Below are 19,602 nucleotides of genomic sequence, written 5' to 3' on the forward strand. Positions count from 1 at the left end.
GTGGTAGGTGCATAAATTTGAATAATAGTGGTATTCACTGGTCTTCCATGTAGGCGCATGGATATTATCCTATCACAGACAGAGTTGTACCTCATGACTGATCTGGATATGTTCTTTTTGACAATGAATGCAACACCATTCCTCTTTAATTTGTCATTCCCGGCATGGTAAACCATGTGGTTGTCAGATTCAAAATGGCCAAAAAAATGAAATGAGTATTTCATCTCACTCATACCTAAGGTATCAATGTTTATGCATTCCTTTTAATTTTTGACAATTCCCAATTTTCTTAGATGCATACTTCATACATTCCATGTTCCTATTATTAATGGATGTTTACAGCTGTTCCTCTTCATTTTGTGTTGTTCCCCATCAGCAAATGAAGGTCCCACAGGCTTTACTCCATTCATGTCACCATGGTCAACTCTACTTTGAAGAGGCAGCTCTTCCTCAGTTGCATTTTGAGTGCCTTCCAACCTGAGGGTCTCATTTTCTGGCACTATATCTCACAGTGTTTTTCTGCTATTCATAAGGTTTTCAGTGACTAAATATTCAGAAGTAGTTCGTCACTGTCTTCATCTTGAAGCTTATATGAAACCTGTCCACCATGGGTGACCCTTCTGGTATTTAAAATACCCATGGCATAGCTTCCAGAATCACAGCAACTTACAAGCCACCACAGTATGACAAACTGACAGATGAGTGGTAAATTGGTAAAAATAATAGATTAAATTGGCACAATTTGGCAAGTACTAACATTGACCCAGCTTAATTCTTCATGACATTTTTGCATATATGCACAAGGAGAAATATTTTTATGTAACAGTAAAAAATTGGAAACAACCCAGTGTCCCTCAGTAGATAAATGGAAAAAGAAATTGTGATATCTGTATTCAAGGAAGTTAAGTTAAAGCATAGGTGTTGTGTGCTGTGGAGTTAATTCTAACTCATGTACTGAGTAGAACTACCTCATCTGGTTCTCTAGGCTGTAATCATAGCAACATGTGACAAAGGAGAATTGCCTCATAGGGTTTTATTGACGGTAATCATTATGGAAGGGACAACGGTGGTGCAGTGGGTAAAATGCTCAGTTGCAACCTACCAGTCACTCAGTGTGAGAAAGATGTAGTATTGGCTTTCATAAAGAGTTGTTGTTGTTGTTGTTAAGTACCTTCAATTTGGTTCCGACTCATAAGGACCCTATATATTGTTTCCAAGAAGGGACTGGTGAGCTTGAACTGCTGACCTTCAGGTTCAAAAGGACCATATAGTCCAACACATAAACCCACAACACCACACAAGGACTCAGCCTTGGAAATCCTATGGGGTTGTTCTATTATTCTACCTACAAGGGTCGCTATGAGTTGGAATGTACTTGATGGGAATGAGTTTGGTTTTGGCTTAATTTTTACCAGAACAGACAGCCAAATATTTCTTCTGAGGAGCCCTTTCAGTTAGTAGCTGAGATTTAACCACTGAGGATCTCTGTCCTCCTCCACTTCCCTCAAAAAAAGCCAAAAAAGAAAAAACAAGCTCACTGCCATCCATTCGATTATGACTTGTAGTGATCCTATATGGGGCATGGTGTGGTGCTGCAGGTTAATGTGCTGGACTGCAAAATGGTTTGAACTGCAAGAAGTGGTTAAACTCATCAGCCACTCCCTGGAAACCTTTTACAGGGTCACGATGGGTCAGAACCAACTTGATAGCATTTAACAACAGCAACATATAGGAGTCCTAGTGTGGCTCTTCAAGGTGCTCTGGTAGCGTAGTGGTTACGAATTGGGCTGCTAACCTCAAGGTCAGCAGTTCAAAACTACCAGCTGTTCCGCGGGAGAAAGATGAGCCTTTGTACTCCTATAAAGATTTACAGCCTCGGAAACCCTGTGCAGGGTCACTATGAGTCAGAACCGACTCCACGGTACTTAACAACTTAACAGTATGGATCTTTAGGATAAGCACTGGACTACAAGGTCGGTTTGAACTGTGAGGTGGGTGGTTCAGATTTAAGGTTGCTAGGAGTCAGAACCGACTCAGACTGGATGGCACTTAATGACAACAAATATAGGATTTCAGAGACTGCTTTACAGGAGCAGACAATCTATCTTTCTCCCACAGAGCAGCTGATGGGTTTGAACTGCCCACCTTGTGGTTAGCCCGATGCCTAATCCACAGTGCCACAAGAGCTCCTTTTGGGTTCCTTAAAGCACACCCTCCCATCCCACTGCCATGCAATCAATTTTGGCCCTATAGGACAGACTAGACCTGCTTTATAGGGTTTCCAAGACTAAATCTTCATGGGAGCAGACAGCTTCATCTTTCTCCCAACAGCTGGTAGGGTCCAACCCCCAACCTTGCCATTAGTATTTCAATCCTTAACCCGCGGCATCACAAGGACTGCTTATAAAAAATAGTGAATGGGAAAACTGATTTGGAGAACTTTAGAGTATGGCTGTTGTTGTTAAGTGTCATGAGTCGGTTCTGACCCCATAGCAACCCTGTATAGGGTTTCTGAGGAGCAGCTGGTGAACTTGAACCGCCAACCTTGCAGTTTTAACAGCTTTTGAGTCTGGCGCATTAATACACAGTACCACACCAGGACTCCTTAGAGTATGGTACACTGCTGTAAATTTAAAATAGAAAATAACAGTAAACATATAAACATATATTTAAACATGGTAAAAGCAAAAATAAAAACGGACTTGAATGGTACCCATAAATCTTATGGTAGAAGCTGCCCATGCAGAGGGAGAGACATGAACCAGGGGAAAAGCAGACTTGAACTTGATCTGTAATGCTTAATTCCTTATATTATGAAAAAAATGAAAGTTGTCCATATTTGCCTATGTTTGGTTATAAGTTCACAAACGTTTTATAATTATCTACAAGTTCTGAATAAAAATTAAAATCTTAAAAATTAAAAAAAGGGAAACTTGCTGGAATTCAGTCATGGTGATTTTCTTAACTGTGTGGTAAATATAGAAATAAAATATTTGCTGATTCTATTTTAGTTTTTCTTTCAATTTTTGAGTTTGTCATTGTGTGAGAAAGTTTTGTAAATTTCATCTTCAAAGAAAACTGGTTAGTTATCTGATGAGAGAAGGAAACACTTTAAGGTGATTTTTTTTGACATTTTCTGGGCTTGAACTTCAGAGCTGTGTGTATACAGTGGATTATGTAACTTGTTGCAATCATCTAGCCATGAGGAGTTTGGGGAATTCTGGGAAGCTTTATTGTTGTGGTTAGTAACCACGGGAAATTTATCCACTTGGTCCTAGAAGGATACACGTTCTTTTCCTAGTATGGGTTTTAAATACCAGTCACTGAAATTCTTTAAAAAGAAATACTATATGTACTCGTAGTTTTTGAAACTCTTTATCAAGCTAAAATTCTGACTTGTTCCCTGGACAAGCCAAAGTTGGAATATTAAGTTTTAGCAATAAAAAAACTGGGAATTTAATTTATTGTAAAGTTTTGTGTAGGCTCTCTCGGACATTCATTACTAAGTATTATGCTTTAGAAATGTCTCCTAAGGAAATATTTGGGTATGGGGAGTTATCTTGTTTACTAAGTTTGTTTAAAATGTTTTAAGTAAGCTTTCTAGAAATATCGTTTACTGCTTACCTCAGATACTGTGCCACTAAGAGCCAACTACAGCGAATGTGACAAAACAGTTCGTGTTTTTCTTTTATACAGATTTGTGTATACGAAGACTTTTACTTTGATAATGGATTATTCGTAAAAATTAATCAAATTTACCCTGTTAGTCTCGAATTTTGTTACATCTGAAACATCTATCATTAAGAAGCATCTCCACGGATTGATCTGAACACGGTTTAACTTTTCATTTTTAATATTAATGCATTTTGTTTAACTAAAGCTATGCCTGGAGTATCTTTCCCCACCCCACGGGACAGAAAGTACCGAAAACTCTCAAAGGGAAATATTTACTCAGAGACTACTTCAAACTAATTTAGCCCTGACGTTCCTTTTTCTGACTTCACTTATCTAACGTGTTCTAGAAACTGTCTTCTTTTGGCCACCGTCTCTTCAGCGTTACCGAGTATTTTGTCCTACTACAGCCGCCGTCCTAGATATTAGTCACCGAGTTACTGGGAAGGGGAACGTGTGTTTTAAGGGAATCGGCTGGCGTTGCCGGCACCATGGAGTCGCCTTTTAGCCCAGGACATCACCTCTCTCACAGGCCGGAGGAAGATTGGGGTGAGTGAGGCCAGAGCATGTACCTGGGTATGGTTCTGGTCCTTTTCTCTGGGTTTTTTCCTCCCTACTTCCGCCCGTTCTTGGTGACAGGTGTGGTTTGTTCCTACTAGGGGATCTTCAGCCACTGCTTCGCTCTCCTCCTTAGTATTGTTAAGAGTCTAGTAGAACCAGTCGGTTTCTGTCTGGACACACGAATGTAAATTGTTGCCTAGTTGGAATTATTACCATTTTTCGCTGTTGCTTTCCCGTTGGGAGAAACCAGGTGATCATTTTGTGGAGCGAAAACTTGACATAGCAACGAACCTAGGCATGAAGTTTGTGTCCGCCCAAAAGGCTGCCGGCTATTTTTGCAGTGTGGGGTGTGGACGATGATCGCTGTGGAGTGCTTGTACTCTATGTGATTTGAAAAAGGATGTGAATTTATACAGAAAATTCGCATCTCACGCTTCCACTGTTGATCTAGGCTGGTGTCCATCTTACCAGAGAAGCAAAATGCCCAAGCACCTGACAAACTAGTGCATTTTCCCAAGCCAAATATAGTGGTTATAATAATAATTATGGGAGCGCGGTGATCTAGAGGATAAACACTGAACTGCGAATCACAAAGGCGGCAGTTTGAGCCCATCGGTCGCTCAGAGGGAGAAAGATGAGGCTTTCTCCTTCAGCAAAGATTTATAGTCTTGGAAACCTTGTACAGGGTCAGTATGAGTCGGAACGATTCGATGCCACTTAAGTTAATAGTTATGATTTGTTTAGCATTTTATTTACGTCACTCACAATGCACTTATTTACTTAACTTTTTTTTTTTTTTTTTTAAATTCCTGGTGTGTTGCTGTAGGATAAGCACTAGAAGACTGCAAGGTCGGTTTGAACCTTGATGTCGGCTGTTTAAACTCACCAGCCACTTCTCGGAAAGCCTATACAGGCTTGCTATGAGTTGGAACTGATTGGAAGGCACTCAAAAACAGCAACAACAATGTACACTTTTTAATGTTCATTGTTTTATTTAATTTTCACAGCAGCCCAGTGAGGGTGTTAATACTATTTTACAGTTGAACAAAATAGGGCTGAAAGGATGAGTGCTCCGAGTCTTAGAGCTAGTGAGTGGCAGAGACATGATCAGAGCTGTTTGTCTACCTTTAGAGTCTGTGCTCCTAATCACTATTCTGTAATGTTTCCCTAAATTATTTCTACAGATCTGATTCATCCTAAGAACCACCCACTCCCAAAGTTATTAACAAGTCTGTTTTTATTGCGTTGCTTAATTGTGATTTGTTCTCTCAGCTTATTGGCTATTATATTTTCATTATGTTTCTAAAACCATAACTCTGGGGAACTTCTAGATAGCATTACTTCTTCTATTTTGCCTTCTGATACACAGGCATTTCCCTGACTAATCTGATCAGTCTGTTCCAAGTCTTAATGAAAACAATTTGTTCTTTAACCCAGAATTCAGTTCTTTGAGTAGGTTTACTGATTCAGTTCTCTCAGGTATCCTGCCTGTCCCTGAATGTGTCCATTTCACATTGTTTTCCAGGCTTCTTTTTTGCAAGCTGTCACAATCACTTCTTAGTTGAGTACTTTAATTCTATTTTCGTAGATGTTAAGTAAATAGTATAGATTTTTCAGGCATTAAAATGAAACACTACTGTTAGTGTTTCTCAGTAAAACATCAATTTGTTCTCTGGAAGTAGCTGTTTTGGCTCTTCAAGCCCTGAACTAATAATTTTTTTTAAAAAAGTTTTTATTGTGAATTGAGTGATAGTTTACATGGGAAAACATCAGTTTTACATTCATGGTTTCATTGCAATTACAACTCCTCCAGGCATCATCATTCAACAGTATTTGCTTCTGTTCCCTCTGTTTTTTGTTTTGTTTTGGTTTTGGGGTGATGTACACAAAAACATTCACTTATAAATTTTTAAAAAATTTATTTTTGCCAGTAGAAGCTAGCTAGTCAGTCAAACTTTATAAAAATAAGATCATGTACTTCTTTGACTCTAAGAACTTTAAATAATTTAAATAAAGTGATTTGCTCTGGACTGTCTATCACAGATTGTGCTTTTCTTTTTCTATTCAAATTAGATAAAGAAATCTGAAACATTTAGAGCAGGGGACTGCAAACTTTCTGTAAAGGCCCAGAAGACCTGGGCTTTGGGGGCTATGTAGTTTTTATTATAACACTGCTATTAGAGTGTAAAAACAGATATAGACAATGTAATACAAACAAATGAGCATGGCTAAGTCTCAATAAAACTTTATTTATGGACACTAAAATTTAAGCATTATTTGTTTTATTTTGTGTTCTTTTGATTATTCCCCCTCCCCAGCCAATAAAAATGTAAAAACCTAAATTTGGTATAGAGGATTTTGCTTCAAAATGTGGCAGAAAGATTTTTTTTTTTTTATTTTTTTTTAAGATTAGTTTTCCCTCCTTTTACAAAACAAATAGTGTTCAAGTATTTGGTAAAGTCATCAGCATAGATTCTAATGTGTATTAAAGATATGACTATGATTTGGAATATAATACTTGTCAGGTATACTATGATGGTCTTTGGAATATAGAAAATGTTATGGTTTGAGATATAATTTGAATATCACTTTGAAATATATTTTTTTAAAGGACCTTAATGCAGTATTTTAAAAAACTATTGGGAATGACAGTATGTATGTTTCTTCAGTTTTTCTCCTTTCTCTCACTCTTGCTCTTATTTGCTTGCTTGCATTTGTGCAAAAACCACATCTCTGCCACACATAAAGTATATGTGTCAAGATCAGAAGTTTTCATCAGCTCCTGTGGTTTCTTTCATATCTTCAATGTCTTCTGTGAAAGTTCCCTTTGCTTCTTGCTCTAACCCAAACCGTGCCCTCCCCTGATGACACTGCTTTTCCTAAAACTCTAGTGAGTGGTGGTTATTTTTATTCTCAAACCTTTCTATCATTGAATCTCTAAAGGTGGAGTAGGTGTTTTCCTTTTTCTTCACTGCTACTTTCAGATCATTCTCCCTTAAAAAGGAACAAAAACAAGCATAAACAAAACCATAAAAAACAAACAAACACACTACCTTCAAGTTGATTCCAACTCATAGCAACCCTGTAGGATAGAATAAAACTTCCCTATGGAGTTTTGAAGGTTGAGATCGTTATGTAAGCAGACTGTCATATCTTTCTTCTGTAGATTGGTAGGGGGTTCTAATGGCATACCTTTTGGTTGACAGCCCAGTGCTCAGCCACCAGATTCCTCATTTATCTGTGTTGTTGTTGTTGTTGTTAAGTACCATTGAGTCAGCTCTGACTTATAGTGACTCTGTATAGGATTTCCAAGGAGTGGCTGTTGAGTTTGAATCCCAACAAGTTTCAAACCAACCTGTTGTTATTGTTATTTGTTGTTAAGTGCTGTTGAGTCAATTCCCACCCATAGCAACCCTGTATAGGGTTTCCGAGGAGCGGCTGGTGAGCTTGAACCACTGACCTTGTGGTTGAAGCTGACTTTGCTGTCCAGCGCATTCCTCCCTAAAAACATACCGGCTTAAATCTCCCATTGTCAGAATCTACCAGTTTTGTAGTTGTCTACTGATTCCTGAAGACAAAGTCAAGTATTATAATGAAATGTACAGAGACCTGAAGTTAGAAAATCAAAAGTGAGGAACGTGCTCAGCATTTCTCAAGATCTGAAGAAAAAAGGAAGGATCTTTTGGGCAGAATATTGAATGATGCAGAAAGCTTCAAAAGATGGATGGTATACACACAGGCACTGTATCAAAAAGAAATGACCAGTGTTCAGCCATTTCAAGAGGTAGCATATGATCAAGAGCTGATGGTACTGAAGGAAGAAGTCCAACCTGCACTGAAGGTATCGGTGAAAAACAAGGCTCCAGGAATTGAAGGAATACAAATTGAAATCTTTGAACAAACTGATGCAGCATCCGTGCCAAGAAATTTGGAATACAGCTACCTACCAAACTGATTGGAAGAGATCCAAATTTGTACCCATTCTAAAGAGAGATGACCCAATAGAATGTGGAAATCATTGGACAATATTATTAATATCACATGCAAGTAAAATTTTGCTAAAGATAACTAAAAAGTGACTGTAGCAGTACATTGGCAAGGAACTGCCAGAAAGTCAAGCTGGATTCAGAAGAGGTTGTGAAACTAGGGATATCATAGCCGACATCAAATGGATCTTGTCTTAAAGCAGAGAATACCAGAAAGATGTTTACTTGTGCTTGATTGACTCCATAAAGGCTTTTGACTGTTTGTATCATGACAAGCTGTGGATAACATTTGGTTGTTCTTATGAGGAACCTATGCATAGACCTAGAGGTAGTCATTCAAACAGAATTGTTATTGATATTATCAAGTGCCTTCGAATAGGTTCCTACTCATAGTGACCCTGTATAGGGTTTCCAAGGAGCAGCTGGTAAGCTTGAACCACCGATTTTGCAGTTCACACTGACCTTGCAATCCAGCATATTAATTCACAGTGTGAATTACCAAATGGTTTAAAATTAGGAAAGGTATGTGCCAAGACTATATTCCTTCACTATATTTATTCAGTTTGTATATAGAGCAAATAAACTGAGAAGCTGGATTACATGAAGAAGATTGTGTGACATCAGGATTGGAGGAAGACTCATTAACAACCTGTGATATGCAGATAATACAACTTTGCTTGCTGGAAGCAAAAAGGACTTACAGTACTTACTGATGAAGATCAATGACCACAACCTCCAGTATGGAGTGCATCTCAATGGAAAGAAAACAAAAATCCTCACTACTGGAACCAAAAAAATAACTTCATGATAAGTGGAGAAAATATTGAAGTTGTCAAAGACTTCCTTTTGCCTGGATTCACCATCAACACTCATAGAAGCAGCAGTCAAGAAATTAAATGACATATTGTTGTTGTTAAGTGCTGTGGAGTCGATTCTGAGCCATTGCTGACCCTGTATAGTGTTTCCAAGGAGCAGCTGGTGAGCTTGAACCACCGACCTTGAAGTTTAAATGACTTTGTAGTCTGATGCATTAGCCCACAGCACCACACCAGGACTCCAAATAACATATAGCACTAGGCAAATCAACTGCACAAAATCTCTTTAAAGTGTTAAAGAACAAAGGTGAGGAGTAAGGTGTGCCTGACCCAAGCCATGGTATTTTTAATAGTTTCATGAATGCATGTGAGAGTTGGACAGTGAATAAGGGAACCTACAGAAGAATTGATGCATTTGAGTTATGGTGACAGAGAAGAATATTGAAAGTATCACAGACTGCCAGAAGAGCAAACAAATCTGTTGGAAGAAGTATAGCCAGCATGCTTCTTAGAAGCAAGGATGGCAAGACTTCATCTCTCATACTTCGAACATGTTTTCAGGAGGAACCACTTAGTAAAGCAGAGGGTCATTGAGAAAGAAGACTCCCAACAAGATGGATTGGCACAGTGTCAACAGCAATGAGCTCAAGTGGAGCAAAAATTGTGAAGATGGTGCAGAACCAGGCATTGTTTTCTTTTCTTGTGTGTAGTGTTGCCATGAGTTGGAACTGACTAGACAGCCTTTAACAACAACCACAATACCAATTCCTGGGTCACTGCCTCCTCACTTTTTGAAAAATGTTATCTCTTAACTTACTATCACATTCTCCAGTACTGCTTCTGTCATAATTCTTGCATGATTTCATTATTCTCAGAGTAGATCCTTCCGATGCCCTGATCTCTCATTTCTTGCACTTTTGTTTGACCAAGTCTGAGACAGGATGTGATCTTGCCTTCTACCCTGTCTCAGTCATTTACTCTCCTAAATAGGAGCTCAATTTTTGTCGTTGTGAAGTGCTGTCAAGTCTGTTCTGACTCAGCAACCCTGCATAGGGTTTCAGAGAAGCAGGTGGTGGGTTTCAACCTCCGACCTGGTGGTTAGCAGTCTAATGCTTATCTTACAGCACCATGCCAGAACTCCAAGTTTTGTTATTACTATTAATGTAAACTCTGCTTCAAACATCCCACTCTAACTACTGCCTCCTGTCTTACCGGTTGTTGTTGTTAGGTGCCATTGAGTCGGTACCGACCCATAGCGACCTTATGCACAGCAGAACAAAACAATGCCCGATCCTGGGCCAACCTCACTTGCCACGCTTGAGTCCATCAATGCTGCCACTTGGCCAATCCATTTCATTGGGGACCTTCCTCTTTTTCTCAGACCCTCTACCTTATCAAACATGATGTCCTTCTCCAGTGACTGGTCCCTTCTGACAATATGTCCGAAATATGAGAGATGAAGTTTGGCCATCTTGGCCTCCAAGGAGCACTCTGGCTGCATTTCTTCCAAAATGTATCTGTTGGTTCTTTGGCAGCCCATGGCACCTTCAACATTCTCCTCTAACAGCATAACTCAAAGGCATCAACTCTTCTACGATCAGTTTTCACATGCATATGAGGTTATTAAAAATACCATAGTTTGGGTCAGGCGCACCTTAGTCCTCAAGCTGACATCTTTGCTTGTCAACACTTTAAAAAGGCCTTGCGCAGCAGATTTGCCTAATGCAATACGTCATTTGATTTATTGACTGCTGCTTCCATGAGTGTTGATAGTTGATCCAAGAAGAAAAGTACAGACTCTGATTTCAGCACTCCTTCAACCCTACCACCTTCTCACTGTCCCTTATTCCCTTTGTGTTGTCACTTTCCCTTTAGCTAGTTTAAATTCCAGGAACACTCATTACCTTGCTTATACCCTCAAAATGCTTGTTACTCTCTAGCTCTGTAGTTCTCTTCTGGTTGAACTACCCCAAATCAAAAACCAAACCCATTGCTGGTGAATCAATTGTAACTCGTAGTGACCCTATAGGACAGGGTAGAACTGCCCTGTAGAGTTGCTGACATTGTAATTTTTACAGAAGCAAATTACCATATCTTTGTCCTATGGAGCAGCTGGTGATTTTAAACCACTGACCTTTGGGTTAGCATCCAAGTGCTTTAATCATCACACCACCAGATATCCCTAGAGGAACTACAGTCCTGGTTAAATCTAACTCTACCTGTACTTGTGTAGTTAAATGGCTAGAAAAATAAAACAAAAAAACTCAACCATGCTGACTGAACTCATTTTAAATTCATGATACTAACCAGAGCCAATGATTCTGAAAGAAGTTCAAGGTGTATTGAAGGCATTGGCAAAGAACAAGGCACAAGGAATTGATGGAATACAAATTGAAATCTTCCAACAAACTGTTGCGGCACTGGAGGCAATCACTTGTATATGCCAAGAAATTTGAAAGACAACTAACTACCTGGCCAACTGACTGGAAGAGATCTATATTTGTGCCCATTCCAAAGAGAGGTGACCCAGCGGGATGCAGAAATCATCAAACAGTATCATTAATATCACATGCAAGTAAAATTTTGCTAAAGATAATACAAAAATGGCTGTAATCATACATTGACAGAGAACTTCCAGAGGTTCAAGCCAGATTCAGAAGAGAATGAGGGATAACATTGCTGACATCTGATGGATCTTGGCTGAAAGCAGAGAATAACAGAAAGATGTTTACCTGTGCTTTATTGACTACACAAAGGCTTTCAATTGTATGGATCATGACAAACTATGGACAAAATTTTGGAGAATGAATATTAGGGAACACTTAATTGTGCTCATGAGGAACCTGTACATAGACCAACTGTACATAGTTGTGCCAACAGAATATGGGAACACTGAATGGTTTAAAATTAGGAATGGTGTGTGCCAGGGTTGTATTCCTTTACCATACTTATTCAATCTGTATGCTGAACAAACAGTCTGAGAAGCTGGATTATATGAAGAAGAACATGGATCAGGATTGGAGGAAGACTGTTACCAATCTGAGATATGCAGATGGTACAACCTTACTTGCTGAAAGTGAAGAGGACTTAAAATACTGATGAATGTCAAAGACCACATATGGGGCACACCTCAATATAAAGAAAACAAAAGTACTCACCACTGAACCAATAAACAGCATCCATATAAATGGAGAAAAGATTGAAGCTGGCAAAGTCTTCATTTTGCTTGCATCAACCATCAAACTCATGGAAGCAGCAGTCAAGAAATCAAACAATGTACTACGTATTGCATTAGGCAAATCTGTACAAGTCCTCTTTAAAGCATTGAAGAGCAAAGATATCAGTTTGAGGATGAAGGTTAACCTGATCCAAGCCAGGGTATTTTCAATAAACTCATATAAGTGTGAAAATTAGACAGTGAATAAAGAAGACTGTAGAAAAATTGATGCATTCGAGTTATGGTGTTGGAGGAGAATATTAAAAGTACCACGGACTGCCAAAAGAACAAACAGATCTGCGTTAGAAGATGTATAGCTAGAATGCTCCTTAGAAGTCAGGATGGCCAGACTTTGTCGCTCATACTTGGGACATATTATCAGGAAGGACCAGTCCTTGGAGAATTATATCATATTTGGTTAAGTGGAGGGGTGGAGAAAAAGAGGAAGACCCCAACGAGATGGATTGGCACAATGGCAGCAGCAGTGGGCTCGGGTGTAGCAATGACTGTAAGGTTGGTGTGGGACTGGGCAGTGTTTCGTTTTGTTGTGCATAAGGTTGCTATGAGTTGGTACCGACTCACTGGCACCTCACAACAATGACACAAGAACTTGAAACAGACCTTTAAGTGTTGCCTGGTCATTCATATTACCCTGGTACTCTAACTTTAATTATTGTTTTATAAAATTTCTTTTTTCAAAACTCCAATACCATCTCTGCCATCTGTCTAAGGAGAGAACTTTCCCAAGCTCCCACTACCTCATCTCTCCCACCTAGTTGCATATTTGCTTTCTTTTCTGCTACTTAGAACCAATCCCTTACACTTAATGCTTTAGATCTTTCATTTCTTATTCAACATATTACTTAAGTCATGCTTCCTTCTGCTTTCCTGCATCATTTCCCCCTTCCTACTAGGTCGTCCCTATTATCAAATCAACGTGTAGTTATTTCTTCTCTGTTAAGTGTTGGGGGTGAGAGGGAACAACCTTATTTAGATATTACTTCCCTTGTAGTTACCACTGCATTTTTCTTATTTTACAGCAGAATCCCCTTAAAGAATTTTTCATAGCTACTGACTCCAGATTCTCTTCTCTCCTTTGCTTAACCAGTCTTAGGAAACTTCTTTCTAAGGTTACCGTTGACTTCTTACTTTGCTAAATCCAGAGGCCAATTCTCATTTTACTAAATCTGTAAGAAGTAGATGAATACCTAAATGGCCAAGGATAAAGGGCAATGAGGAAGCTTGCTGAGTAGACTAAAATCAGTAACTATCATAGTTTACCACTGTTAAGGGAAAATCTAAATATTAGTCATCTGAGATTGGTGAAAAGGATAGAGGGGAAAAATTAGGTTTAGAGATGCTTGAGAGGTAACCTGTTTCATATGGATTATATAGTTTCTTGTTGCTGCTGTAACAAAATACCTAAAGTGGGTAGCTTTAATGAACAGAAATGTACTTTCTTACAATTTAAAAGGCTAGAAGTTTGAATCCAGGGTGTCAATGCTAGGGGAATGCTTTCTCTGTCTGTTGGTCTGTAGGCTCTGGAGGAAGGTCTCTCCTTAGCATCTGTTCCTCAGTTCCTTGGTAATGTTCATGTGTCCTGGTATCTATGTTGCCCCATCTGTGCTTACTCGCTACAGTACCCAATCTGTTCTTCTATGTGTCAAAATTGATTGATTTAAAACACACCCTATGCTGATATGGTCTTACTAACATGACAAAGAAAGAAAACACCCCTGTTCTCAAATGAGATTACATCCACAGGTATAAGGGTTGGTAAAGATTTTTAAGATATTTTTTTGGGTATACAGTTCAATCTATAGCATGGACTTGTCTTAGATATTTCTATCTAAGACAAATGTATTAGACCACTGTCAGTTTTTTTGTGTTCAAAACCACAGAAAATTTGAAAGATCTGTATAATAATAAAGTGTATTTCCCTCATCTCGATTTACCAACTGTTAATACCCTGTACACTCATTTTGTTTCTCAGTGTTACCCACACTTCCCTTTTTCACTATCTGAAAGTAGGCTGCAGATGTTATAACTCTTCACTCCTAAATACTTCAGCATATACCTCCTAAGAATAAGAACACTTCAGTTGTAAAAAGCTGTATAACACATTTGCCAACTTAACATTTTTCATGGGTACAATTTAATGAACTCAGTTATGTTAACCTTCACTGATACCTGTTGCCAAATATCCTATCACTATGAACAGAGACTTGTTGTTAAGTGCTATTGAGTTACTTCTGGCTCATAGCGACCTTCTATAGGATTTCTAAGGAGAAGCCAGTGGCTTTGAACCACTGGTCTGTGGTTAGCAGTGTAGTGCTTATCATACCAGAACCTTAATGACTCCTAAACAACGATTCTATCTTTTCTCTTACCTTCTGCCCCTGGTAACTACTAATACACTTTGATTCTACATATTTGCTGGTTTTCGACATATTTTTAAATGAATTCATACTAATACCTGTTGTTCAACTGCTGACCTTGAGGTTAGTAGCCCAACTCATAACCAGTATGCTACCAGAGCTCCTTCTTATCAATATATGTTGTTGTGAAGTGCCGTCAAGTCGGTTCCAACCCATAGTGACCCTGTATAGGGTTTCCAAGGAGCAGCTGGTGAGCTTGAACCACCGACCTTGCAGTTCAAACAGCTTTTCAGTCTGGTGCATTAACCCACAGTGCCACACCAGAACTTAAATATAATAATGCCTAATACGAGGCCTTAATAGAGCAGTCATAGAGATTATATTGTCAAATCACTGAATTGATGATTGCCTCTGTTCTTTTTTCCAAAGATTCTACCCTGTTTGCTGAACTTGGCTATCTTATAGACACTGATGAGGTGCAATTGGAAGCAGCGAATGAAATATACGTAAGTATTTTATAGCAGAGAAGTATTAATGTGATATTTAGTTTTTAATTATTGCAAATAGATTTCAGGACTATAGGTTTAAGCTAGTCAATACACGAAGCAACTTTTACCATTGCCATTATAGTCAGTATATGTAAGTTTATAGATATTGCATTGGTCTTGGTATGTATTCTAAGCTTATCTTTGGCCCTAGTAGTGGATGACCTTGGAAAAGTCACTTAGTTTCCTACTTCATGGTTTTTACATAGAGTTTGCTACTTAAGAGAAAAAGTGTTAAAAGAGGTGTATGTGAAAAGTGTTCATTACCCAGTAGGAAAGGTAGGCAAAGCTTACTTGTGCTTACTAATCTGTAGTGAACAATTTCACATTAAAAAAAAATAGTATCAGAGATTCTACTTCATTTAGAAATGGCTGGCATCTGTCATTTTCCCAACCCCATGGCATTGTGCAACAGAAATAAAACCACTTTTCAAATTTACAATCCTTGACAGGGACAGAGTATCCAGTAAACAATGTAAGCATGGGCTTACTTACTAATCTATAATGAGCAATTTCACATGGGCATGGTTAATAAGTAAGCACAAGTTAAGTATATACTTAGCGTTCTTATTGGGTACTTCACCCCAGTATGTGAGGGAGGAAGATGAGGCTTGGGTCCACTCAAGTGGAACTTACTATCTTCCTTTTTTTTCCCCCTGTAATTTTTTTATCTTAACTTTTTATTGTGAATTGGGTGAAGCAGGGCAGATCATCAGTTTTACATTCAACATATACTTAATTTCATCTTGAGTGTAAGCCCCTCTATGTAACATCATTTGTTCCTGTTTGCATTCCTTCTTATTTCTTAAGCTTCTTGAACTTTGTCTGTAGGTAAATGCTACCCTTTTGATCTCAAATGGTTGATTATTCTGAGGTGATCATCTTCCTTTTTAAAAGTAATATTTTCTTGGTGTATGAAGCTCTGAAAACTAGGTTGTCCTTTTCAGTTTAGGGTTGTTAAAAAGCCTGTGTAAAAGCTATTTGAATTCTCAAAAATATCTTAGCTTTTTTTGTCGTTTTCCCCCCTACATTAGTAAATATGAAACTATTTGGCCTGTAAAAACTCTTTTAAGTTTATCTTATTTTTTAATGGGCGAGGTGCTGTTTTACTTGGGAAGTAATTTACCTGAACAGATTGAATGTGTGTCACTTTTAAATCTTATTACTCTGGTATAGAAATCGTTAGCTTCAAGCATTTTTCAAAGAATAATTTGTTTTTTGTGAATCAATAGAAGAGTGTGAACATGAGATTTTTTTCTCCCCTAATGAATAAATGAATAAGGAGCTCTGGCAGCACAGTGGTTACGAATCGGGCTGCAAACCGCAAGGTGAGCAGTTCGAAACTACCAGCTGTTCTGCGGGAGAAAGATGAGGCTTTCTGCTCCCGTAAAGATTTATAGCCTTGGAAACCCTGTACAGGGTTGCTATGAGTTGAAACTGACTCCACGGCACGTAACAACAACAACAACAATAATGAATGAATGAAATTTTAATAGTTTTGGCTGACCTGTGAAATGCTTTAGAAGGTGGTCTGTTGATTAAATTGGCTTTCAGGATTGACTAGTTGCCTAAGTGGGAGTCCTGGTGTGGTGCTGTGGGTTAATGTGCCAGACTGCAAAGCCGTTTGAACTGCAAGGTCTGCAGTTCAAGCTCACCAGCTGCTCCTCGGAAACCCTATACTGACTTGACGGCACATAACAACAACAGTTGCCTAAGTGTGGTGGCTCCATATGATAAACAATGGACTGTGAGCTGCCAGGTCAGCGGTTTGAGCCCACCAACTACTCTGCAGGAGAAAGATGAGGCTTTCTACTCCCACTAAGATTTAAAGTCTCAGAAACCCTATAAGGAGTCACCATGGGTTGGAACCAAGTCAGCTGCACTTGACAGCAATAACAAGTTGCCTAAGCACCTGATATTCTTTCATGTCCTATAGAACCTTAAACATAAACATACACTGTAAAAAATTGTAAAAATTTGAGGGAAATATGGTTCTCAATTGATAACATCCTATTACCTTGTATTGTTGTTGTGTGGTTGAGTTGGTTCTGACTCATAGCAATCTGGTATAGGGTTTCCAAGGAGCAGCTGAACTGCCGATTTAGTGTTCCCAGTCCAGATCCTACAGTGCCATACCAGAAGTCCTAAAGGTCGGTCCTCTGCGTTGACTGGGAATCGAATACGGGTCAACTGCTTGGAAGGCAGCTATGCTCACTCCTCTACCACCAATGCCGCATAGCCTGCTAAGCCCCAGAACATACAAGTCCTTTAATCTTTCCATTTCTTGATTTTTTCATTATGAAATAATTAGATGATCTCCGAAGGTCCTTTTTAACTTTAGATTTGCATCATCATTCTTCCACATGAAAATAGAGTTTCCCAGGATATTGAAGAGCCAGAGTACAGGAGCCAATATGTTTCATTTTATGTAAAATTAGCCTGTTATGTTTCCAACCAGCTGAAATTCTTAAGCTATAAAAGGCTGAGGATTGAGTCAAAAGGATCTTTGAAGTAGGTCATGTCCACTGTTACACAGTTTTGCTAGCATTCAGGTCAGTATTAATTCTTCATTTACTCATACTAAGAAAATTCAAAGATTTTGTTGTTGTTTTTGTTGCCTTGAATCATTTCCAACTCAAAGTGAACCCATGCACAAAAGAACGAAACAACTGCCCAGTCCTGCACACTCCACACAATCACTGCTATGCTTGAGCCCACTGTTGCAGCCACTGTGTCTATCCATCTCACTGAAGGACTCCCTCATTTTTGCTGATGTTCTACTTTACCAAACATGATGGCCTTTCCAGAGATTGCTCACTCCTTATAACATGTCCAAAGAATGTATGTGACATAAAGTCTTGCCATCATTGCTTCTAAGGAGCATTCTGGCTGCATTTCTTCCATGTCAGATTTAGTCATTGTTTTGGCAGTTCATGATATTTTCAATGTTCTTTGCTAACATCACAATTTCACATGCATCAATACTTCGATCTTCCTTATTCATTGTCCAGCTTTCACATATATATAAGGTGATTGAAAACACTATGCCTTGGGTCAGGTGCACCTTAGCTCTCAAGGTTACATCTTTGCTTTATAATACTTTAAAGAGGTCATTTGCAGCAGATTTGCTCAATATTCTTTGCTTTGGTTGTTTCTTTGATTTCTTGAGTATACAGGGTCGCTATGGTTTGGAGCTGACTTGATGGCACTTAGCCACAACAACAATAGCAACACCTTCCATGGGAACTGATTGTGTATCCAAGTAAAATTAAATCTTTGACCACTTCAATCATTTCTCGATTTATCATGATGTTGCTTATTGGTCAAGTTGTGAAGATTTTGTTTTCTTTATGTTGAGGTGTAATCTGTACTAAAATCTTTGATCTTAATCAGTGAGTGCTTCAAATCCTCTTTATTTTCAGTAAAGTGTTGTCATCTGCATGTTACAGTTTGTTAATGAGTCTTTCTCCAGTTCTGATGCCATGATCTTCTTCATGTAGTCTAACTTCTCAGATTATTTGTTCAGTATACAGATTGAATAAGTACAGTGAAAGGCTATAACCCAGACCCATTCCTATCCTATATTTAAACCATGCACTGTGCCCTTGTTATGTTAGAATGACTACTTCTTGGTCACTTTGCATAAGAACAGTTAAATGTTCCCATTCTTCACAATGTTATCCATAATTTCTTATGATCCATACAGCCAAATCCCTTTGCATAGATAATAAAACACAGGTAAACAGTAAACATCTTTCTGGTATTTTCTGCTTCCAGCTCAGATTTATCTGTCATCAGCAATGATATATCTCATTCCACTTCCTCTTCTGAATCTGGCTTGAATTAATGGCAGTTTCCTGTCAATATACTGCTGTAACCATTTTAAAATTAGCTTTAGTAAACATGATTTGTATGCAATATTAATGATACCATTTGATAATTTCTACATTTTGTCTGATCACTTTTCTTTGGAATAGGCACAAATTTGGATCTCTTTTAATCAGTTTCCCAGGGAGCTATCTTCCAAATTCTTTAGCACAGATGAGTGAGTGCTTCTAGTGTCATCAAATCCATTTACTGAAACATGTCACTTCACTTATTTTCTGGAGCTTCTTTACGCCAGTGCCTTCAATGAAACTGGAATTCTTCCTGCAGCACCACTGATTCTTGATCATATGCTCTTTCTTGAAATGGTGGAATAATGACCAGTTCTTGTTGGGACAGTAGTGACTCTGAATTCCTTCCATCTTCTTTTGATGATTTCTGTGTCCTTCAATATTTTTCCTATGTTGTTGTTGTTGTTGGTGGTGGTTATGTGCAGTGAAGTCGGAACCTACTCATAGCGACCCTGTACAGGGTTTCTGAGGCTGTAAATCTTTATGGGAGCAGAAAGCCTCATCTTTCTCCCACAGAACAGCTGGTAGTTTC

At 38.6% G+C, this 19,602-nt stretch overlaps 1 protein-coding gene across 1 annotated transcript in view; it reads left to right on the forward strand.

The window, feature by feature from the left end:
* The first annotated feature begins 1,051 nt into the window (after positions 1-1,051).
* Positions 1,052-19,602, forward strand: part of ATF6 (activating transcription factor 6) — a 294,776-nt gene continuing 276,225 nt past the window's right edge. The window contains exons 1-3 of the mRNA XM_006873435.1: positions 1,052-1,078; positions 4,095-4,221; positions 15,059-15,135. Coding sequence (XP_006873497.1) covers positions 1,052-1,078; positions 4,095-4,221; positions 15,059-15,135 — 231 coding nt within the window. The remainder of the gene's footprint in view (positions 1,079-4,094; positions 4,222-15,058; positions 15,136-19,602) is intronic.

Source organism: Chrysochloris asiatica, unplaced genomic scaffold (genome assembly GCF_000296735.1).
Source record: "Chrysochloris asiatica unplaced genomic scaffold, ChrAsi1.0 scaffold00241, whole genome shotgun sequence".
NCBI classification, from domain to species: domain Eukaryota; kingdom Metazoa; phylum Chordata; class Mammalia; order Afrosoricida; family Chrysochloridae; genus Chrysochloris; species Chrysochloris asiatica.